Source organism: Athene noctua, chromosome Z, assembly GCF_965140245.1.
Source record: "Athene noctua chromosome Z, bAthNoc1.hap1.1, whole genome shotgun sequence".
NCBI classification, from domain to species: domain Eukaryota; kingdom Metazoa; phylum Chordata; class Aves; order Strigiformes; family Strigidae; genus Athene; species Athene noctua.
This window is the reverse complement of record NC_134077.1, coordinates 57,628,285-57,653,273: the sequence shown is the minus strand read 5'-3', so window position 1 is coordinate 57,653,273 and position 24,989 is coordinate 57,628,285. Positions and strand designations below refer to the sequence as shown.

Sequence of the window (24,989 nt, the reverse complement as noted above, 5' to 3'; positions counted from 1 at the left end):
GTTATCTAAATTATGTATGATAATGATCTTATCAGATCTAAATTAACGTTTTAATTCTTAGAAGGATAGAGAGTCTATGTAACCAAACCACATGTTCAGATTTACAAAAGACAGAAGGTAAAGCAATGACTTCCATCCTGGAACAGTGAGGATTCATTCATGTTCATAGCTAAAAGAGCAGTGAAGAAGCAAGAATATTAGCCACAAGTTGTTGAATCATGTTCCATTATTGCAGTGCTGTTTCTGAAGGACATTATTCCCTTGCTCTCCTGTTTCTGGAACATGAATTTCTACAGAACACATATGTTTTCTGTGCTGCCTCCTCCTCTTCTTCTCTTTGTTAGTCCTGTTGTTACGGTGGTATAAACACCAATGTTCAGCTGTTATACGTAGCTCTGTCCTTCAGTAGTTACAAAATCTGTACTTTGGAGGTTAGCACATGCCTGTGTATTTTTCACCTGGATACTAAACCTTCTTTTTAATACTTCAAGGTTACAGTTCCTAACATTTCCAATTTGGATAATTCTATAAAATTTAGGTAGGGAATGCATAGAGGAGAAATCACATACTTTCTGGTGTGCTGCAAATCCATGTGGAGAGGGAATAAGGTTCTGCAATATGTTGGTGTATGCACATGAACATATATGTACATGCATACAGATATACAGATGATGCAACTCCTGAGATTTAGGGATGTAAACAGATCCTAAGTTCTCTGAAGCAGGACAGAGGACAACTGGTTCAACAGAGGACAGGCTCAACACTTCTACAGCTTATAAAACACAATAGGCTCAAGCCTCTTGCTCGGTCACTCAGACTCTAGAGAAACAGCAGCAACATGTCTCACACTACCACCAATAAATTTGTGAAGAAAAATCTTAGGACTTTCAGAGACAATGACTTCTTAAAAATAAACCACTTACTGTTTTAAACAACTTACTAGAATTTTGCTACATAGTTTCATAGCAGCTAGACACAGCACTCTCAAAAAATCTACTGCATTATTCAAAGCCTGTATCAGAAATTGCTCACCTAATCACACCTCTACTGACTATCATGTAATTTAAATTTTTGTTTGACAGAAATTCAAGTAATTTCATTTCCTCAAGGAAAATTGAGGTTAGAAAGAACGTTTATGACCTCAGTAATTTGGAAAAAAATTGAATGAGTCAATGCTAAATTTTGACTGCAAAGTGGTTGTGATCTAAATCATATGGACACTTGGAAAAGAACTGCCATATAAATCAGTAGGTTTCTTGTCCACTGCTCCCTATCAGCAGTTTTTGAAGAGTGTCTCTATGTAATACATTCAAGATCTATGCAAGAAGTACTACATCAATATTTTTCTCTTCTTTTCCTCCGAACTATGGCCCCTTTTTTTCTTTGTTTTCTCTCCCTATCCCAGCTCTTCATACCAGTCTGTGAGACAGTCTTCTAGTACTAGCCATGCAAGGATGTCTTCATGCAATACATGTACCCCTGAGCAAGCCTCAATCCCCCTTCCAATGTTGATACAATACACCATGCAGAACTTTGCTTAATTTAATCAGCCCAATTTGCCATCCTGGCTAGAAGTTCTCATCTCTATGCTACTTCCTCCCTTGTGCATGAAAACAGATGTGAGAAGTGATCCAGCTGAAAAATACCTAGTTCTGATCCTTTTCTCAGATCCTCCTACCTCCTACACCCTCCACGTGCTGGGACAGAAGAGGGGACCATAAGTCACTGCAAGCTACAGACCCCACCCTGTCACCAGAAGAAATAAAATCAATCCATAACCTTGTCTATGGAGATAAGTTCAGCAAGATCTGCAGAATTAAGAGACAAAGACTCTTGAAGACTTCCAGGTCTTGACTCCAACAGCCCTACCAGTGCATAATCTTTTTTTCCCCTCACCAGTGGCAAAGGACAGGAGAAATAGGGTTTCTCTGAGCTCAGTGGTTGAGTTGTCTGTTTTTTCTGGATAAGCATTTAACACATTATTGTCACTTGAGTGGTGATAAGAGAGTAGACTGTAGTCTTCTCACCTTCAGGATGTCATCTAAGGAACTTGCCATACAAAGTAAATTCTTAGGAACAAGACTTCCTATTCAACTGCCAGTTCTCTTCTGCATAGAACTATGAAAAACTTACACTGACTCAAAAATAATATGGTCTGATCCTGCAGATCTTCACTGTTTCCTTCCCCTTAAAAAGGAAACAAAATATACTTTTTTTTCCTATGATTATTTTTCATATCTCCTATTATTATTTTTCATATTTGAACAAGAGAGATTTAATCTTTTATTCAGCTTTCAAATCTGCCATTCACTCCTTGGTGGGACAAAACAGGTATTCTTTTTCTAAAAAGTAGGAGCATTTAGTTCTTTAGACCTCTTATATGAGTTTGATTTTTCTCTGTTATCAAGGCTTCCACTCAGTTACCTTAAAATATTTAGATATTTTCCTCAGGAGAACTTTCTGAAGTACAGTTTTAGTAGAAACATCTGTACAATTCACACACTTTTTTTTTTTTTTTTTTTGTGGACAAGCACATTAAACTTCACATAAATAATGTAGAATTAAAAGGAAAAAAAGAGGTACAATAAAAGGGTGGAAGGAGCACTACTAGTATTTTTCTGAGTGTCACAAATTGCTTATGACACTTCCCCTCAGATATTCAGCTTTACACAAAAACAAACCTCAAAACAGAGTATGGGAGACAATGTGTAAAAGTGAGGAATGCATTTTTATTTCATTTTTAGGTTTTATACTTCAGCTTAAACCCTCACCCCAACTTATGAAAAAGGACAGAATGTGGTTCACTGCTAATATGACAATACTCACCTAAAAGTCAACAATTTCTCATGAAAGATTCTGCCATCTTACCTGCCATTAATTACAATATAAAATGAAATCCTAGCAGTCTAAAAAAATCCCACAAGAGTTCAATCATATTTTTAAAATTCAGATGATTAAAAATTGCAAAGCACCTTTTTTTTAAAGAGGAAAATGTGTCAAAAGATCTATCTGATAGATTTGAACAAATCTATTACAAATTAAATTTCAAATAGATTTGAACAAATCTATTACAATTACTGCAGTGTAGTAAAGAGACCACGAGCTCTGATGTCATTATACTTACCATCATACTCTGGAAAATAATCAACTAGATGGGAGTACATAATTTTCTCCTCTAAGAGATCTTTTTTATTTAAGAACAGAATAACTGAAGAGTTCTGGAACCATGGATATGTGATAATTGTTCTGAAGAGTGCTTTGCTTTCTTCCATTCGATTCTGGAACACAAAAGAGTGAAATTTTGGTGGTCATGAAAATAATGTTTAGGTTTTTTTAAAAATAAATTCATGCAATTTCACTTTGATTTGACAAACAGATCCATTTCACCTTAACAATATTAAGGTTCCAGTAATTAATTACAATTAATAAGTAAGCGGTTAATTAACTATGTAGGCATTTTCTTTTTGCAAATTCAACTGCTCAAGCGTAAGTATTCTTCAAAACACAGGTCATGAACATGAAAGCTGTAACAGGTACATTTGTAAAATCCAAGTATGAACAGTTATGACCAACCAATGAACTGGTGAGTATTGAAATGAATGTGATTCATGGTAGGGACAAGTAAAACATAATAACCAATTCAAGAACATTATTTATTTTACAGGCCTTCCCCAAACTTAAAATGCAGTTAGATAATCCTTAGAAAGAGATCTGCTTTAAAATAACTGCAAGTTAATTTGGAACCTGAGAATATTTCATCAACACCAAAGGCTTAGGACATAAAAATCTGTAAATTTCTAAGTTTGTTTCTAACATCATTAGATTAGTGTTTACTTTAATAGTTTAACCACTCCTGAAAACCACTTTTCATTATAGCTGAAATCTAAGTGAAGCCTACAGTTCTTTTGTAACACTTTTTTGTAATTTTAAATTATGTTATGATTTGATACAGTCCTGAAGAACTGTTAGGCTGACATGATGTGGTTAATACAGAGTCAAAACAAACTGAGTTCAAAACAAAGGAGTTAACTTACTCTTTTAATTATTATTGAAAGCTGTAGCCTCATAAAAAAACCTCTTTCACCACCAAACAGGGCTCTGGAGAACAACAGCAAGGAGGTGAATTCTGCAGATTCTGCTGTTGCTCAGCCATGCAACAATCTGTCAGATAACTCAGTTTTGCAGTAAGTGTACCTTTACTTGCATTAATTTGCATTTTAAAGAGACCAACATAAACATAAAGAATAGGAACTTAAAAAAACCACAAACAACAAAACCCCCCAAAAACAAACCCTAAAAAAATTCCATTTTGTAGAAGTTGATGGTTTGGTCTCTTGTGTCACCACAGACTCTTCAAGCAATTTATAAAACTTCACTGCATGCTGGAGTGGTGGGTGAAAATAAATAGCCAAATTTACAGATTGAGAAACTAATGCAGAGAAGTAAAACCTTTGCTTTCTTGCAGTCAGTTTTTATGACTCACATTGATTTCAGTGGTGCTAGGATTTAATTCAAAAAGGAGAACTGAAATGTCAACAGAGCTGAGCACAAAACCTAAGTCCTTAAACTAACTGTTAATCAGATCACACTTTCTCCTCAACATTCCATATAGGCTTCTTCTCTAAACAAGGCCTTACAGAAAGGAATGGGAACTACAAAGGGTATTTTTCGCTATTACAGCTTGATGAAAACGAGAAGGCAATGCAAACTTACAAGCTACTGCTTAAATTATATAAGCTCATTAACACTGGGTATCTTCTAATGTGAAACTCAGAAGGTGAAACATCACTCAATTAGCCATCATCTTTCACAGTAAATTTATAAGCTACTGAAAACTTCTCAGTAAGAAAAATGCACAGAAAGCACAAAGAAATTACTTATCTAGAGTAAGTGTTCCTGCTTTTCACAAAACCCCTTCAATAGGGCTGCGGTATTTTCATTTAATGCTGCTTTTTTCCATATACATAACACAGAATTGCAAAGACAAAATAAATAAATTGGTTTGGATAAATTTATGACCCTTCCTCTAGGAAAGCTCAACAAAACTGTGTTTTGCAAACACTGTTATTAGACCCAGAGCACATTTTCATTTTCTGTTTGAAAGGGATGCCAAACAAGATGAAGAAGAAAAGGCATGCAGAATAAAGCTACACTGACATCATGCCTAAACTAATTTCTGGCATCCTATCAGCTAAAACATTAACTCAGTAAGTGCTGTGTATCATAATAGTACCAGAATACATACACAATACAGGACAAAATATTGTGTCTTCAATGTAAGAAGAATATGTCGTGTATTATATACATCAACTATGAATTATGTAACTCTGTGAATTGCAGTTCATATACTTTTTTCCTATTATAAATTTATAAATGTCTCTCAAGTCTTGATTGAGGCATCTGACTTAAACCGCTCTTTGATGAGATACCTACTAAGGATTCCACTCAACAGACAGATCAGAGATGAAGCAGGTTTCCATAATTTCAAAGGTAGTTCGATTACTTCAAAACTGATCTGCGATGCCAAAAAAGGATACTACTAAGGAGGCAGTGTAAAAGAGCTGCTTCAGAAAAAATAATGTTATATCAAAGGAAGTAAATAGCCTTCAGAAATTTATGGAAATGGTCAATATATAACAGAACTGAAAGAAATGCTCAACTGATTTAGAAAAAATACACAGTTCAGGATGTCAGTAAAATACTACCAGATTATTACACCCTCATTCACTTCACTGTATTCTTTAGTATAGTCAAAGTTTCGTTTCATACAGAAATCACATGCCTCCAAGACATCCAGTTAACTATATTTCCAAGAAAAGCCAAGCTAACTCTGAATCTACCCCTGATTCTGGGAGAACAGGCTTTAAAGAGGCAACAGCAGTAGACTGTTGCCCTTGTTGATTCTGTATTAAATTATCCAGTCCTAAACAAAATTAACTGGAAGTCAATTGTGGGAAATTATAAAAAATGTACATTACATTGTCAGAGCCCATTGAAGTAGAACTGTTTCTTATGGTACAATGATCTTGCCTCATACAGTCATACCAGATGAGGATACTGGGAAGGTAAAACAACTAAAGTATTGCGCACCGAACGGTAGCTCCAAGGAACAGTAACTATCTTGGTATAGGGATTATTTCAGAGTGTACCTCGCTACAGAATGGCTCTTAGCGCACCTCGATCTCCAGAACGATGAGAACAGCAGGGATTAAGACATCAGGAAGGCTGCAGACATGTTTTCTAAGGAGTGGCAAAGGATGACAAGCTGTCTAAATCAGTTAAGAAGAAGGTCACTCTCCTTAAGATCCATAATTGACAAGTTGACAAATTTCTGTGATCCTTCTCAAGGAAAAGACTACTCAATGCTGTGTTCTGCCCTTATAACAGAAGCATCGAACAAAGACTTAGGGCACTACTGGTTATCTTCTCTGAATGTATGTCACATTGCAGTGTTCTGGAGACAAGCATGCCTTCAAAAAAGACGTATGTAGTAGATGATAATGCTAGAATCTTAAAAAGATCATATCAGATAATTCCAGGGATTCAATGGAGATTTCGTATCACTCATATATTTAACAGGTGTCTTGCAAAGCCTTGTAAAGATATTAATCAAGAAAATTCCTTTTCAGTTCATTGCATGACACATATGACATTATGTATATATTACTAAATGACTGCTGTGGTCAATGCTATTTGACTAGAAGAAAACCTTGATCTTAGATGCAATGATGTCATGAAGAAACTGTCCATGGGCTTATCTGTTTTCTCTGACTGTATCAGCTGGTCTAATAAAATTACTTCCTCCTCTTACAGATCTTGCTTATTTTAGCATGTGCGTTGTCCATGGGGAACCTCTGAACGAAAAATGTCAGTTCTATCTGACATCATCATAAATTACAGGGCTGTTACTGCAGTCACATGTCACTCTACTGCAGTCAGATGTCACATAGTTGTGACATCTGATGATCAAACCAAGGAAACCCAAAATCCATAACTGAATATTAACTTCGTTTTTGTTTTTTTTTTTTTTCCCAGTTCTTTTTTAACTTTATAATGCATAGACCTAACAACAGTATCTTAGATGAAAACTCAAGGGGACTTAGAGGAGGGGGGGAAAAACCTACCAAATAGACATCCTAGTTTCACGCTTAGGTTGGGCATTTTTTACTACTTTTTTCTGCCTCTTCTTAGTACCATGAACTGCACTTATTATATGCACAATACTATCAAAGTGTAAGAAAACAAAGTACTTAACATGCCCTAAAAAAAAGACAGATACCCACTGTATATTTACCATACCTGTATCTTCTGTTGGTGTATAGTCATAACATAATAAAACTTTCCCTCTCTATAACTCATACCATCAGGTGAGTGGTTTTTCCATAACTGACACCCTCCTCAGCAAGTAAATAAAAATGCTTACCAGTTGCCTGAATTACAGGAAATCTCATTATTCCCTTTCCCTGTCTTTAAGAAGAAGGTAGACAATATTTCATTAAATACATACTAAACTCCCAGCTCTTTTTAAAAAAGTGTCCTGAAAGCCAGCACTGTAAACTTGAAATTATTATGTATCATTACAAAAAACAACCAGCCTCTGTGGCTTCTGCTTTTGAAACTAACCCATACATTCATTTGCTTTTCATAGTTTGTTTTAACAGAGAAGAGTCAGAAAGTTTAAAAGAAGGCAAAGGCACAACAAAAGAAGCACGAACATGAAATGTTATAGCTTCAATACTAATGGAAAGTGATGGACTTCCTAGGAAAACACTGCAATCTGTATTTTGAATTTTAGGACCATTATTGTAAACCTGCCGCTAGAGAACTCACTGTAGTTATAATGAAAAGCAAGTGCAGTCAACTTATGTGAGGATAGATAATAAATAGCTAACACAAGATCTCAAGATGAATGTTAAGAGAAGAATGAATTTCTTACATTATTAACATGAAAAGAAGCTGGATTCAGGAAAGTTCTTTAGCACAAATCTAACTATATGTACTTCTGCAAAGCTACTCCTTTGCTTCTCATTAGGCTTAAGTCAAGATCTTGCTGTCAGATGCTGTATTAGGAAAGAAGTAAGAAAGCATCATCATATGCTCTTCTATTTCCAAGCAGCTCTTCCCAAGAGGTAACCTTCTACACTCTCTCCACTAAGACATTGGGACACTTATATCTGGAGAAGAATTTTGCCTTTACTTCACCTGAAACTACTAATTATAAAATTAGAAACAGTAACTTACAGTTTAGTCCTAAAATCAGACTCTTCATATAATACTGCTACTACCCAATACACTCTCAGGGTCTGGCTACCCAGATGGCTTTTGAGTAAGGGCTAGGTCTACCAGTGGTAAAAACACTACCATTAGATGAGAGCAGTTACTACCGTAACCTATGAGAACATAAAGAGCATGATTATGTACATACACATCAGCAGGGATGCTGCTGCACTGTGATACTGTTAAGCACTATACAAAACTAAGTAGTAACAACCTCATCTTTAATTTGTTTAAATGTAAATAGCTGCTAGTGTGCACAATGACTATCACACACCTTCCACTGAAACAACACTGAAATGGCAGCAGAGTATTGACTCTGAAAAGTTGGCTGAATGGCATCTCTAGAGTTCATGTTTAGTTTTTCAGTCAAGTAGAACTACTAACAACATGGGAGCATGTCAGCCATGTCTTTGTCCTGACAAGTCTTGAAAGCCTGCACAGATGGAGATCTCAATACCTCTCTGGCTTCCCTGTCCCACTGCTAAACTAACATTCAAGGGAAAAATGTTTCCTAATAGACAGCATGAACTTCCCAAGCCACAATCTATTATATTGCCTACCTAGAAAAGCTTGGCTCCATGGCACACTTGAAACACTTCCAATACTTGTTCCAAGTATTAGTGTCCTCTTCACCAGAATAAATAAGCTCAGGTTCCTCACCTGTCTTCATAGGATATGGGCTATCACAGTTTATATGATTATGAAAACATACGTTATTTCAATTATTTCAGAGGGAAATGGGAGGGAATTGTATTAAGGATGGTGAACAGACATTTTGATATTTTGTCATTCAGATATGTACTTTGTCGATGTGTTGCAAGAATTGTCAAGTGGTTTAAAGATTTTTAAGTAGATTTTATCTGCTTGAGCACATAAAGTAATGTAGGTCCAGAGATCATCACAACAAATTAGGCAGTCTAACATGCCTTCACTATTTTGTTTTAGAATGATTCAAGGATTAATCAAGAAATATGAAGCAATTCATTTTTTGGTTAATCAATTTCTGATTAACCTTCTGAAGTATTTCATCTCTGTTTATCCAATTTTTAAGAGCAAATCAGCTTTTATGGATATCATGGCAGACTATTTTTGTTCCAGAAGTAGTTTCTCCAACAATACTGATTATTATTCTCTAAATTTCTCTTAAACAAGTTTTCTGTTGATAATGATAGCTCATTCCATTGCACACTCACCATTTGCCTTTATTAAACATATATGCAACACTACTGCCATATTTCTTTAATTAAGCTAATTAAAAGTATGTTTGACAAGATGAAATTGATGAGTTACTGTTCTGAAAAACACTTATCAACAGGATGCACTTCTTATATAAGAAACAACTCCATGTTACGGTATTTTTACTGGCAATAGGGATAGGACTACAAGGAGTATAGAAAGAAGGCAGCATCGGGGATCTGACCTTCTGTCAGATGCAAAGTAAAGGAAGCCTTGTTCAATCAAGGAAGACGGTATGGCTCTTTGAAAAGAGGACAGGAACAGGAGGGAGCTGGCAGTATTCAGCAAGTAGTTTGTTCAAGCAAACTGATTTTATGAGCCAGCTCTATCTCACCAAATTGCTTTCACAAAAGTCTTATTTCAGTTTCAATGGAAAAGGCTGTAGAAAGAAACTTGTGAATAAATACAGTACAGAAATGTGCAGCTGGAGCTGTCTTTCTCAGTAGCTGACAGCCATTCTCAGTAGTGATGCTAACTTTCACAGCAACCCCCCTCCGATAGCAGCAACAGCTCATCGTGGTCTCCCTTGCTCTACAGGGAGCTGGCACAAGGAAAATGAGCAGCGGAATAACTGTTTTCACCATTCTCTAAGATCTGCTGGCCTAGGCAACTACGCTGCTCTGCTTATGTCTGCAGACAGCCACGAACTGCATAAGGACATATTGATATTGCCAGCCATTACTCCATTTTTCTCTTTACGATAACCAAATCCAGCATAAAATTCTCCCATCCTCCACACAACCTGACACTGTCACCAAACCAATGTAAAAATACCATCGTGAAAGACAGAATAAAAAATACAGCAGACAAACTCCATAACTGAATAGAAATTTGTTAACTAGAAACAGATCATATAATCTTGGACAAAATTATTCCAATTTCTTATTAAACACCAAGAAAAACCCCTGTACTTACTCAGGAATCATGGGACTGTGCAGTTTTATGATTAGAAACATGTTTTTAAGAAACATAAATAAAAGTAAAATGAAATTTTTTTCTACCACGTACCTTTTATATTAAAGATTTTACGCTGTGAAGTTTTTATTATGATGGATAAACATTAGCACAAATACAACTAGACATACAAACCATGCTTTCTCACTTTTTTCTCACTTCCAAATGCAAACTCTTATTCTTCCTCATTTTTAACAGATTAAAAAAGAGTGTACTTTCTTCCATTTTTTTTAATCTTATACTTTCAGTTTTCATGATAAAATTATATATTTCTAGTTTGGTTTTATGTATTGAAATCCTCTTTGCTCTCTGTTGCTCTGAAAAAACATGCAATTACTCCTGCAATTACAGAAATAATAGAACTGGCATAATTTATCAGCACTTGACTCTAAGAAGTCAAATCCTGAGAAATACCCGAAGAGCACTAAAATAGCATTTAAAAGCTCTGTCACCTGGTACTCAGTGAAGGGAAAGCAGCATTTCCCAGCTAACAAACATAGTGCTCTTACAGAAAACATCAAGTATCTTATTAATCTTAAACAGTACAGAAGCAGTAGGGGAGTTTCACCCATTACTGCTTTTATGACTGTCTAGAGTGGCATCTAGTGGGCATACTGTAACTTACATATTGAATGAAAAAATATAGTAATTAATTTTTGTCTTAAAAATTGTAATTTAAATGTTGTCTGTTAACAAAACTAGGAATTCACAAATTTTGAGGGACTGAATTTATGAATTGAAACTATGTGAGAAGGTGGTGAGGAGGTGAACAAGATGCATTTTTCAGTCAACAACTTGCAGTGTGTATATAACTACATTTATGCTGGTAATAAATGTTTGAGTGAGAGGACATTCAGAGCCAATAACTGTAGAAGAGGAGGTAGTGATGCAAGAGAACTTTAGAAAAAAAAACCCCAGCGGTTAATATTTCAGAAGACGTTTAGTATCACAGTAATAGACTATTATTTTACATGACAAAACCTTGTGCATGTGAATTTTTTTGTGCGAAAATCTACATTAATTACAAATTACTCCATTTTCCAAATAAGACTTCCAGCAATTATTTAAGTAGAAGCACTGTCTGGCTGTACAGAAAGACCTACAGTGTATTCCTGGGCTAGAAATTTAATAGAGCTGTTACACGAAAGTTGGGAAATAACAGAGGAAATCAGAAAGTGGGAGGTAAGTGCAGAGTCCTCCACTAATGTAAAGGAGTAAGTAAGTATCAAAAACTGGAAGCACTTCAGATTTTTGCCACCATATGAAGTATAATGTTGCAGTTATACTGCTGTAACTAGCCATCTAAGAAAAAACCTGCAATGGTTGTACAAATGTTTTGAAGAACAACTCAAATGCAGTAAGAGACAACTTCAGACACAGAGATTAGGTATAATTCCTTAATTTTCTTCACTGGTCTTGAAACTTTCTGCAAACTAGCCTGACAGAAAAACCTGCTGGTAGATGACTGGGAAGACATCTCTGTAGCTGAGAACTGTATTTTTAAATTACCTGGAAGAGGAACTCTCACCTCTCCAACAACTTAAATCTGCAACACTGTACTGGCAAATGTATGTACCCAGCAGAAGGAGAGATGAACCAAATGACAGCTGAAATCCATCAAATCAACATGTTCAACAACCATAAAAGCATAAAAATACTGTCCAAAAAGAAGTAATCCAAAAAGTGGTCAAGAAACATGGTCCAAAACACTGCTGTCAAGTATTTTTTAAATTAAAAAATGGTTGCTCTATTAATTTTGATTAAATTAACATGAATGCCAGAATAATCAGTTCTTCATAAATACCTAGTATTTGAGAAAAGTGGGTCAAAATATTTAAAAATTAAGTTGTCATTGAAAAAGGCCCTTTTCTGGACAGTTTTGACACTGGTTATTGAAAAAAATAAGCGTCAGTTGTCTTTGCCAGCAATTGCTGCCAACAGCAACATTTACCAGCAGCATTTCTGGCAGTCTCTGCAATCAGGTTCACCATCATTCAACCTCCATTTCCATTATGAATCACCCTCTTTAACAAAAAAGAGGCAGGCTCTGGTTCTTCCTTATGCAAATGATTGCCAGAACTGATACTTTACATTCGAAAGGTTCTTTATCCACAAACTAAAAGAAAATACATATGCATATGGGTGAACAGGTATGAAAACATACAATACATGTAACAACAAAATTTGGCACAGGGGGTTAATATATTATTTTCTCTAGTTTTCAAATAAACAGTGAGTTCTGGAGATTTTATTTCCCATGGAAATAACATTCTTAAATAATTAGGAAGACCATCTGAGGATTTTAATTCTACCTAGGAGTTCATATTTTCCCTCTGCCCTATGCTCAATTGTTCTGGATTGCTGAACATTGATGGAAAAAAGCAGACAACTAAAGTATTATATTTATTCATGATGCAGAAAAAGAGAAGTGCTCTCATCTCAACATTATTTTCTTAGCCTTCATGCTAATCCATGTAGGACTAGCCTGTGAATAAGGAACACAAAGTGCTGGAAGAGAAGTGGAAGCATGCCCAGCTGTGAACAGCAAGATAGGTCTGATGAAAAAATGAAATACACGCTTCAGATAATTGCTTCCATAAAGAGTGAAAGTATTCTGAACTCTGTGGTCTCATGCCATTTCTTATTTTTGTCCCACATCAAAAGAAAGTGCGACTGGAACGTTGTACCAATTTGTCACCCGTTATCAGATCACACCGATGAACACTATAGAAGGTCCATCTAGGCTTTGGATACTCATCTACTTTGCAGATGTATTTTGTCCAGATAAACACGAGCATGTGTATCTGCATCTACATACCTGGACATACAGACACAAATGAGTTCACAATAAAAAGACCTATCTTGGGTTTCATGTAATTACTTTCAAGTAATTTTAGTACATTAGACTTTAACTGGAATATTTTTTAACAAACCAAGTAATGTTGTTCCTTTCTACTTATGACAACTTAAGAATAATAAAATTTTCCATCAGTCAAAAGAACTGACATCCTTGCACAGTGCCTTTACTCAGTACTGAAGCACAAAAACATCACAGAAAACCACCCCACAAAGTTCCTTCAGTTTCCACTGCAGTTGTGGCTGAAGTGCTGAAGCCCTCATTTTCTAAATATCCTGGTTTGCCTTCATACAAGTGCTACCTCTGATAAAATCACAAGACTTCTTTAGTGTAAATGAAGTACTGTGAAGGTCACTACATTAATTCAGATATCCACCATCAAATAAACTAGGGTTCTTCAAGATTTTAAAGAAGCTATGGCAAAACCTCATGGTATGACCACAAAGATGCTTCCCAAAGAAACAAACAAACAAACAAAATCTTTCACTTGTGAAACTACGATTTTACTACTTGGAATCACAGAAGAATTTATGTTGGAAAGAACCCTGGAAGTCACCTATCCAACTTGCTCCCAGCAGGACTTTGTCATTAGATCAGGTTGCTCATGGTCATGTCCAGTCGAGCTCTGAACATCTCTCTCCAGGAAAGAGATCCTAGCCATCTAAGCAACTGATTCCTACTTCCCTCACTCACATGTAACTTATCCTCTTTCAGCACTCATGATGTATGAACACCAAGCTACACACAGTTTTACTGAGGGCAACTGTATTTACAGAGTATTCTCAATATGTTCACATCTCAAAATAAAAAGGTTATGTTTTCCTACCACTAGTGACATGCAAATGTCTGCTACTGGTAAATGAACCCGCTATTCCAGATTTCAAGAAAGCTAGACCTGATGGAGGATCACGGTTACACTATGCACCTAAGTAACAGCCACTGCTTTAAAAGTTTATAAATTCAGGATAAATCCATAAGAAAATAGGATACTGAACACAAAATGAGAGAGCATCAAGTTATAGCAGCAGAATTCTCAACAGTGAAAGCAGCAGCCTTCACACAACTCTGCTGCACCACTGCACATTACACAGCAGGAACAGAGCAGGTTTAGGCAAGTTCCTGGGGAACTCTCTCTTCAGAATGAGAATGGTAACACATGCAAAAATATTTTTTGGAATATTTTAATATGGCATTATTCATATGGCATTTAATATTATTGAATATGGCATTATTTATATGGCATTTGTTAAGATCAGAGAAAAGACAGATCCTACATAATAATTTAGCATGTGTTAAAGGAGGATACATAGGAAGTAATGGCAATATTAGTAATAAATTAAAGACACGTGTCTAGGATTTTTGCTATTATTTTAAAAACTCAACATTCTTAAGCATTCCAGCCTGCTTCAGACATTACAAACATTTTCAGCAAGAACTGCAATCTGGGATCAAACCTGTAAATACATGAATTATAAGGAGGTGGTACTTTCTACAAAGCTTTAATGCAAAATGGATGACAACTCTGATGATTAAAGGGAAGGAAATACTGGTTTAAGAGAACTTTAGTTACACATTATGTTAAAACTTCTAATTTTCGCTGCAGCTAAATCAAACAATTTAGTAAGACAATGCAAGCTTTAAAAAGCCAAACAAAAGCTTAAAAATCAAGCTTTAAAACGAAACCTTCTAAAAAAAGAGCAGTGTTATACTTGACAAAAATCTTCTCTTCTGATTAAAAAAAGCCAATTACTGGTTCTCTTATAAAGCTGTAACTTGTTTTTGCATTTACTGCACTAAGACAATGAAATTTTATATGCTTAGAACAGCTACCTGTGACGTGTATTTAAATGCAGCATATCCAAGAATATGAATTAATATACTTTATCTAGAAAAAATCCTTTATTTAATAAAACCAGTTAATTTTTAAAATGAAAAGTTCTAAACCGTACTTTTTGATACAACTGCAATTTCTCCAGATCTGCTGGTATAATTCAGAGCAAAGGCCTGACTTAGAGGACATAAAACATCATAATACATCAGTTTACCAGAGATATGATTCCTTTATTGTTTACCTCACCTCTAATTCCATCAGACTTCTCTGAAGAAGTGAAAAGGTCAAACATCTGAATTTAATGTATAACAGGTTCTCCTTTGTCACATCATATGAGACTGGGAGCCAATTTACTTAATTTACAGTACTATTAATGTGATTAATATATTATGTCTTCTGGATCAAATTTTGTCCTCATTTCCACCAAACAAATCTGGACAGACTTCTTCTTTTATTAAGGGCAGAATTCAGAACAGTTAGTTGTATCTCTTTTACATGTATTTAAGAAGAGAAAGGCATTTCAAAACTGTACATCATCTGAAATTTTTGAAAGATATGTTTAAATATACTGTCCTGACCAATTCTTCTTGTTTTTTATTGATGCACCAAAATCAGATGCTGACATGTACAAACTAGACACATACTTACGAGAGGAGAGATGACATTGTTTCTGAGTACTGCCCATTAGAGGATTCATAGTTAAAATCATAGTTAAAATAAAGTTTTTCTGCTTTTCTGCAGGACTGAAGTCCCCAACTCGTTAGCTGCAGATCTATGTTATGGGAGTGCATTGTCATGGATGTAGTGTTTAAGAGTCGTCCTACACAGGACTCTGCATAACAGGCTGTCTGAACACACATCTTATTTTCTGTGAATGATGTCCTCTTACAGAGAAGTTATAATATATTCCTCAGAACTTTTAATACTTAACTACTCCTAGGGCATGAAGACAGAAACAGTTCCCCATATCCCACATACACCCAGTGGCTAAAAGCCCTTGAGAGACACTAGCAAAGACTCTCAACTCAGTATAGCGTCATCTGATTTATTATCCCAATGTATTTCTCTTGAATAAGCTAAAGAAGTGAAGAAATGGATTTACAACTGAGAGTCTATCAGGCACTATATTGTGAAATACAAATCAAGAGTCTTAAGAGCTCTAAGCCAGTTTCATAATGATAAAGGGTCATATAAACACATATGCACCAAACAGCAAATAATAATTCTTAAAAGATTTGTTTACTCATGAAAATGAGATTAATTAAAAAATGTATTAGCTAAAAAGAATACCATAGATTATTTAAAGTATGGTTTTCTTTGTAAAAACAGACTAGGAGGAAAAGTAGTATTTAAATACCCGTCATCAGAATGAACAAATTCTTTTCTTATGTACAGTTGGTAGATTCTGGTTCAACTCTACAAGTCTTCTCACTTGTCTTGCAGAGAAGATGGGAGCCTGTCTAGAGTCTTAGACTTCAGGCAATAACATGCAGTGGACTAATTAGAAAAAGAAAGTAGGCCATGTTACAAAAATTGTACTGTTTAATCAGGCCATGAGAGCAATGCAAAGGGAGCAGCACAACACTGCAAGTTGTCGAGTCAGAGCTTTTAACTTCAGTAAGAGGCACACAGATCAAAGAAGGAATTAAACCCTATCATAGTATCGCACTGATGGCATAAATACAAAGAAATTAGGGCATTTATGTACACCCTCTCACTTTGGTGCTAAGATTTTAATACTGTTTCACAATTTAAAGGTAATTGTGAAAAGTATCTCTTGGCTGATTACCAAAATCTCCTGTGAAAACTATCTCTTGGCTGATTACCAAAATCTCCAAGTTAAATTACTGTCTTCCCTATTGAGCTTGTCACACTCCAGTGAAGAACAGAAATACTTTTTTTGGGGTAAATGTCTTAATTCAAAGTGTCAACTAACACGTTTAAAGGGTTTTAAACTTTTTCCCATATTTCTGCCACATCCATATTCAGACAAACTATGCTTTGCTTCATGTGTAATAAATAAATCCATTCTTCTCCCATGTGTTCTGGGACTGCAATGTTCAGAGATACAGGGGAAGGAAAAGGAAAGGAAGAAATCAGTGCTCTGGTATATCAAAACAAAATCTAGACAGACTGGCTACAGTTTGCTGAAAGCCAAAACAAAAGTTTCCCAGATGGGTGCTTAGCTGTAAGACGGTCTGGATCCATCCCAGAGCTAGAGGAACACAGGCCTAAGGCTGCTGGAAAGCCCTACTAGGGTATGTATGTCTGACTTGAAAACAAAAATGGGTTTCAATCACAGTTATGAACATATTTTAAAATGAAAGATAAAAAGATTCAGAAGTTTTCCACTGTTAATAAGAAACATAAATAGCGGTGAGGTGGAAGAACTATCTGCAAGACAATGAGGAATTTTACAGCTTTTGTCTCCATGAAGTGTTTTGAAAGCGAATACTTGAAAAATTGAAACAGCTTTACGAGTAAAGTTATCTTTTTTATAATAGTTGAAAAGTCGTTATAGAAAAGCTATCACAACTTTAGGCATCACTTTAGTCATTGGAGAACCCAAAATATAAATGGAATCTTCAGTCAGATGTTCTATTCAGTTCACAACATGTGAACCACTTACTTTATGAGAATACAGAACAAGATAGTATACTCCAAATGATACAGCCTAGGAAAACATTACTTCATCTTCTACAGCAGGGATGTTCTGGGTCATGGTCTGAAGTTACCTGACAAACCAGACCAAGGGTCTGAGAAAGCCACCTAACTAGAACAGGATATAGTTAACAGGGAACCTGAGTCTGGCAAACCTCTCCCTATGGGATAGTTCCTACGAAAACTTCTCCCTATGAGAAAGGCAGTGATAAATAGCTAACATCAGGAACTATCTGGATAATTAGAAAAGCATTTGAAAATTATCATAACTAATTTTTCTTTATAGGATTTCCAGTATATTTTGTTTTGACTTCTATAATTAAAATGCTTAATACTTCTGTGCTGATTTCGTGGCTAAAAAGAATAATGCAAAAAGACAGAACCAAACATTTCTGGCTTGGCTTGAAATAAGCCAAGTCTGAGTTCTCTTTTTATCTACATGTGCCCAGCTTCCAAAATTACAAGAGATTAAGTTGGTACAGATTACATCATCATTTTTATAAATTCAGCATGGAATGATATACTTGATTATATAATTAATGTAATGGTATTTTTCTTTTATGGAAAGACTATAAATGTGAAAGCTTTCAGAGCTCCTAGACTTCATTAAACAATGAATCCTGAAGAAAGTTCAGCATACAAACATGGATATCCAGGGACATCTGTTTTACCTTGTTATGTCAACCGTTCTCCTAAACAGTGAAATCAACATGTATGCAGCCATGAATAACATTCAAATGTGGGTTTTTTTCACCTAACTTTTCTAAGTGTGTGTTAAAAGATTTGCACAGGACATTGATAGTGAGTAATTCATAGACGTTTTGATGAGTAACTTAGAATAGTCCTCAGGAAAGAAAAGATCTAAACATTAAATACCTCCCCACTCTGTCAAACTGCATTCAAAATACTGAATACTGGTGTTCTTTACCCCTCCACATCCACTTTCTTCTGTTATTTTTTGAAATAAAAATACAATATACATCCTACGCTTTAAGTCAAAGGAATGAAGTTTACTACATTAGGGTCTGTTCTAGCGAAGAATACATTTTGTCTTTGTTTTCACCAACTATTTTTGTAGCTCTGCCCCATTCACTAACTACACAAACAGCTACACTAAGAACATTTTTCTATATTCAACTGTATTCCCCTTCAACACAAAATAGACAGGTTTCTTTGAATCCTCCAAGGACTGGACCAGCTTTGCCATATTTGAAGATTCATCTCCTCCTCCCCCCTTGATCCCTGCAGTGCTTTTCACTCCATGGGGTGCAGTAGTGTATGACTGCTGGTAGATGCATTTGGAAAACACTTGCAACCGGATAAATGAAATTATTTTTTTATTTAAAACTGGTGCTTTTTTGCTGATGCGTACTTACCTCATTGTCTGACTCCACAAGCACTTGATCATATTCACTAAGAGCTACTAGGAACATGATAGATGTGACATTTTCAAAGCAATGTATCCATTTTCTTCTTTCTGATCGTTGGCCTCCTACATCCACCATTCTGCAAAATTAACATCCACATCAACTCCAAGAATACCTTAACAGATAAACACACAAGCACTCACACAATGACAAAATTCAAGAACTTAGTTGAAAATAATTTGGTTTGTTTTTCTTAATGATTTTTTTCCATTGATATTTAATGGAATCTGTCATAAGTAGTCAGTTAATCATACTTGCTTTTAAATCTGATGGGTTTAAATTATTGTGGGTCTTGAAACCCTCAGACTTCTGAGATACCAAGGTCTCATGAGCTATGATTTGGCAATAGATGCCCTGTGTATTCAGCAGAAACAGGTGTGAACAAAATAGACTTGGTGATCTGCCTTTTCCCCCCTCAAATTACCACTGTAAAGTTAAAGCTGACCCATTCTAAGAAGACAAATATAATACAGTCAGAATCTACTGAAATTTTTAATAGCCAAGATTAAAATTCAAATTTACTTGCAGTGTATTCCTACTTCATCCTCTGTTGCAGTGTAACTAAACACAGGTGTCTAACTTGCAATTGCAATTCCATAGCTGATTTTTAAATAACTGTACTTGAACTCAAGTAGGGTGATTTCTCTCTAAAGCAGAGCAATTTCTCTTTAAAAATCAACTACACAAGTGGTAACTTTGTATTCCATAATCTACATGAACTAGGAGGACAGGATTGTATTTTCAGATTATTATTCATAGTGAAACTTTGATATGTATTACTGAAAAGATGAATTGCAGGTCTTCTATCAGTAATAACTACCTTCAGAAAAAGTTGAACCTAGTTGTCTTTCCTCCTTTTGACATCTTTAACATCAGCTCCTTATTATATGTGGAAAAATACATGAAATGACCACACTCAAATTTTAAAAACATAGAATAGTTGCGTTTTGTGTGCTTTTAACCAATAACCTATACATGGTATTACTAATGTAAAAGGAAATAAAAGAAACAAAGCAAGTGGGTGTTACTTTTTTTTTTTTTTTCTACCTGAAAATGACGCTTTGTAAGTCAAATGGATATTCAATGATCCCTGTTGTTGGGACTCGAACTCTGAGCACATCCTGCTGAGTTGGCAGATAGGTGGAATCTGCTATGCGGTCCAAGTCGTTAAGATAGCTATAGACAGGGAGAAACAACAGGAATGCAAGACAATGACACCATCATCCCACTGAGGCAAAGAAAAAGGAAGACTTGGGAATGGAAACAGGCTGTGGGGTAGGAAGATGTACAACAGAAAAAAGAGCATTATTGTCATAAAAGAGGGGACAAAGTATAAAAATGTACCCCATCCACCCTTCCTGTACACTTTCGTAGCTTCAAGTAAATTCTACTGAAGGGTAGCATGATTATTCCAGGTCTTTTCACACAAGTTTGCTTGGTTTTCCCATGCAAATTCACCAAAAATTCAAAGTTTACAATTACTTAATTTTAGGCAATTTAGAGACAAATAATACTATAAAATGCATGAGAAAAACAAAATTGCCATTTTATTTGAATATTTAACATATTTCTTAATAACAATTCTGCAGCATCTACACAGATACATGGATAGATAAACATGACTCTCCCAAGGAGAAGTGAACTGTGCTAGAATAGATCAGTATCAGTTATAAAATTATGAGGGATAAATGTTTGGAGATTTAAATTTAAAAAAAGGAAAACCCCACCCACTGATTAATTAGAAAACACTCCAGATCTTGTTATCAGAAAGCAACACATTATTTAGTGTGATCTCTGGCACCTGAAAGTCCTGTATTCACACTGAAAGTTCTGATTAAGTTAATAAGCCTGCAGTACATGAAACACACCACAGTCAGCTAGCAAATAACCTGAAATTATTATAAAATTGCTTGTAAAAGATCATTAACTACAAAACAAAACTCTTTCTATTGCTTAGTGGTGGGTTTCAACCATAAAGTCCCAGTGTACTGGAGGCTTTTATTAATTCTCATAAATGAGATGCTTCAAAAAAGAAATGTGTGTGACAGCCTGTTTCGGTCCAGGAGCTGGACATCTCATGAAACCAGTGCACCAGGCAGCTTGGGCTCTCCCCAAAGTAGACATCTGTGAGAAAGACTGCTGCAGGAAATGAAGTTCTTGGGCATTTTCTTACTTCCTGGCACAAGAATGGCCTAGAGTTAGCCACTAAGAAGATAAATTAACCTACAGATGACCTCATTCATTCTAGGGGAGGAGAGTAATGGCCTTGTAATTTACTGAATGATGATAAAGTATCATTAAACTTTGAACATGTTCTTTGCCTTGTAGTTATTAGTGAAGGTGTCCTTTTTAAATAAACCCACACAAGAAATCAGATTACTTCTACATGCTCTGAATGAAATAGTGAGAGCAAGTTATCCTGAACAATGACAGAAACAAAGCAGTTTGATTTCTACTTTACAGCAAAAGTAAAGAAGAATTAACTTGTTAGGTCTGGGAGTCAAAAACATTATAAAATCTCCACCACTATGATTCTATTCATGAAAGATTCATCCAATAGTTAACACTGAATGTGAGAAAGTTACACATAGTTCGGAAGATGTATTGAATCGTATATCTCAAATGTGTCAGAAGCTACTACCTGAAAACATTTTCTAAGAACACCAATTAGTTTCTGCCAATAAGAAAAAGGCTTGAGAGCCTGAGCACTTCATCTGCCCTCAGGTTTTTACACAAAAACCAGAATGGACAAGCACATTATCAATTTGCTTGGGGGGGGGGGGGGGGGGGGGGGGGCGGGGGCGGAACTGTAAGTGAACAAAATCTATAACCATTACAGTAAGAAACTAACAGATAGCCTGAACTATCTGCTTCTTCCCTCCCTCTCGCCCTCCCAAACTGTTTTTGTTTTGTGACTGTATTTTGGAAGAGTACAAGGAAACATTATGCATCGTTACATGCTACAGTGACATTCACAAGAGCAGGAGAATTTTAACTGAATAAACTGGTAGGTGTTGTAGGTGTCCCATTTAGACAATAATCGTCCTGCTGCATTCATTCAGCAAGCTTCAGCTGTGGTCTTCAACATGCAGCATCAGCATAGCGAACACAGAATCACAGAATGGTTTGGGTTGGAAGGGACCTTAAATATCATCTGATTCTAATCCCCCTGCATGTGCAGGGACACTTTCTGCTAGATCAGGTTGCTCAAAGTCCCATCCAACCTGGCCTTGAACACCTTAAAGGAGGGGGCAGCCACAGCTCTGGGCAACATGTCAGTAAGATATGCTGTAATGCACATCTAGCTGATTTTAGAAAGTCAATATTGTAATTATGTTTCAGAAACATTAGTTTATCCTTAAAAAACACCTATCTTTTCCTCATCATCATTCAGTTCTGCTCAATTACTAAACAGCAACGTCCTCACTCATCTCACCCATGGCACCTTACAGAGCCTATCCAGTCCATAGAAGAGTCCTTATGCATCCCTATAGATTCCTATTTCTTTCCCTAGATTTCTTCACTGTTGGGCTCTCTATGTAGTGTCCTAAATTATACATTCAAACCCGGAATTAAGGAAGCCGTGTCAAAAGCAATAAGAAAACCAATAAAAGCACCTCACCAGGAAAAAAAAAAAAAAAAAAAAAAGGAAGAAAAAAGGATAGTATGCACAAAAGCCTTTAAAATCTTTGTGATACTGACAAATCATACCCAGAATCTACAGTTCAACAAAAGCAATTTAGAATACATCCTGATTTTTTTATTTTGAATAATGACATTTAGCCCCTACCACTTTTCCTTCTATTTAAAACTTAACATATTATTGTATCCATTTATTTAAATGAGGATGTCTCAGTTCTTTGTTGCACAACCTTACTTTTAAATCTTTTATTACTGCTATTTTCATGCTGTGAGCATACAGCAAATACTCAATGAAATTATTTTTAAGTAGAAAATAAATATTTTAAAGTTTTAATTTGCCTTTTTTTTAACTGAGATATTTCTGTTGAGGAATTACTTGTACTAGAATTCAGATTTTAGTGAAGTTTGTGCATTGTTGCTCTTAAAGTAGATTGTTTTCTGCTACTGAGTTTAACAGTTCTGTAGATCAGTTACACTTTCTTTTATCATATGAGGATATGTAACTTCACTTTCTGCTATCAACTTCAAGAGGATTAAACATGTTTCTGAAATCAGATGGAAAGCTCTGCCCACAGCAGCAACACAAGGTTCCCTTCAAGATACTCTACAATCCCTAAAAAATCCTTGTCTCTTAAAATAAAGTAATACAATTAAAGAAATTTATTATCTTTTAATAAGAACGTGTATCATTGGGATTGACATCCCAGTCGTCTTTTTCCATTGTACCCACTGCTTTATACAACATCTAAAGATTTTTGTCTTTCTAAAATGCCAGTGGGAGCAAATGAACGCACTTATACTCAATACACTATCATGACTTTTGTATTCATTGCATAACACAACATTTCTATGTTGACAGTGCTACATAGCCAAAACCCAAGACATTTTCCCTTCTCGAAGCACAATAAAAGATTTTTGTATTGTATTAGGAGGTGGGGTGACAGTCTGATTTTTCTGAATAACTGATTTGTTGTGTTGACTCACTGTTTCAAAATGGAGAGGGAATATGTAAATGAATACAGGTGACTATTGACATAAAAAGGAAAGACGATTGGAATACCATTAATATTTAAAGACATACTACCAGCACACACAATTTTCATATATTACCATTATATCTGTTCCTGTAACACTGAAAATTTAATTTATATAGTTTATCACAATTTAATTCACTGCCACAACAACGACTTATATTTTCAAATCTTCCTCATACCAAGAGGGTTGGAAATGTAACTTTTTTTTCCCACATGAAATCTGGGCTTTAAAGAAATTCCCTGATCACTGGGGAAATCAGCACTGCATGCCATAGGCTTTAAGCATCCTACAGCTTATTAAGCTAACAATTTATTTACTTTGAAATTAGTTTAGCAACAGCAACTTTAAATGAAAACAGCAAAACATGCTAGCTAATGACAATTCTTCACCTTCAACTGTGCTGGCTCAAGCCCCACTCCAGCTGTACCTCTGCTCATACCCAGCTGCCAGCTCTTTTACTTGTGCAATTGCTTGATAACACATTCTGATTTGGAATAGTGGGGAAATACTATTGAAATTGTTCAAATTAAGCTAGTTTAATTGATGGATACAGTCTGGGGTGTGGAAAGTTCATGAGTGCCAGCAGGAAAGCAGGGTGGAGTTACTTCCTTCACTGGCTTATCTGCAACCAGAAGAGGACTTACAATGCCAGGGCTCTGTGAAATGTCTCAAGTCTCTGAATGCAGATGGATGAAGTTTGAAAGAAAATGCAGATTTTTACTGACTTTTTGGTAGAGCTGCTTATTAACAAACCAATTCACCGTGACTTTAAAGCACTCATCTACTGCAGCCCTAAACAAAGTACTGACAAATATACCACTCGCTTGGACAAACAAATCGTGTACACATACAAAAAAATTAAGGACAGAAGAGAGATACATGGGGTATTTTAGGACAAATGCCTAATTCAAACTGTATACACAAATACTGCAATCAGCCTTTGCAATGTGACTCTCTCTTCAGCATATACTAGAAAGGCTACCCATGCACTCTTGCAAACAAACCACAAGACTTGTCATAAACATGAACTTCCACAAAAAGAGTGTTGCCAACCATTGCCGAAACCAGA

The 24,989-nt window shown here is 35.6% G+C and overlaps 1 protein-coding gene across 1 annotated transcript in view; it reads right to left on the bottom strand.

Annotated features, from left to right (window-relative positions):
- Nucleotides 1–24,989, bottom strand: part of LOC141973918 (guanine nucleotide-binding protein G(q) subunit alpha) — a 128,924-nt gene that overhangs the window by 5,570 nt on the left and 98,365 nt on the right. Inside the window, exons 4-6 of the mRNA XM_074932924.1 lie at nucleotides 20,291–20,419; nucleotides 19,193–19,322; nucleotides 3,125–3,278 (exon numbers count right to left, since the gene is read on the bottom strand). Of these exons, the coding sequence (XP_074789025.1) occupies nucleotides 3,125–3,278; nucleotides 19,193–19,322; nucleotides 20,291–20,419 (413 nt within the window). The remainder of the gene's footprint in view (nucleotides 1–3,124; nucleotides 3,279–19,192; nucleotides 19,323–20,290; nucleotides 20,420–24,989) is intronic.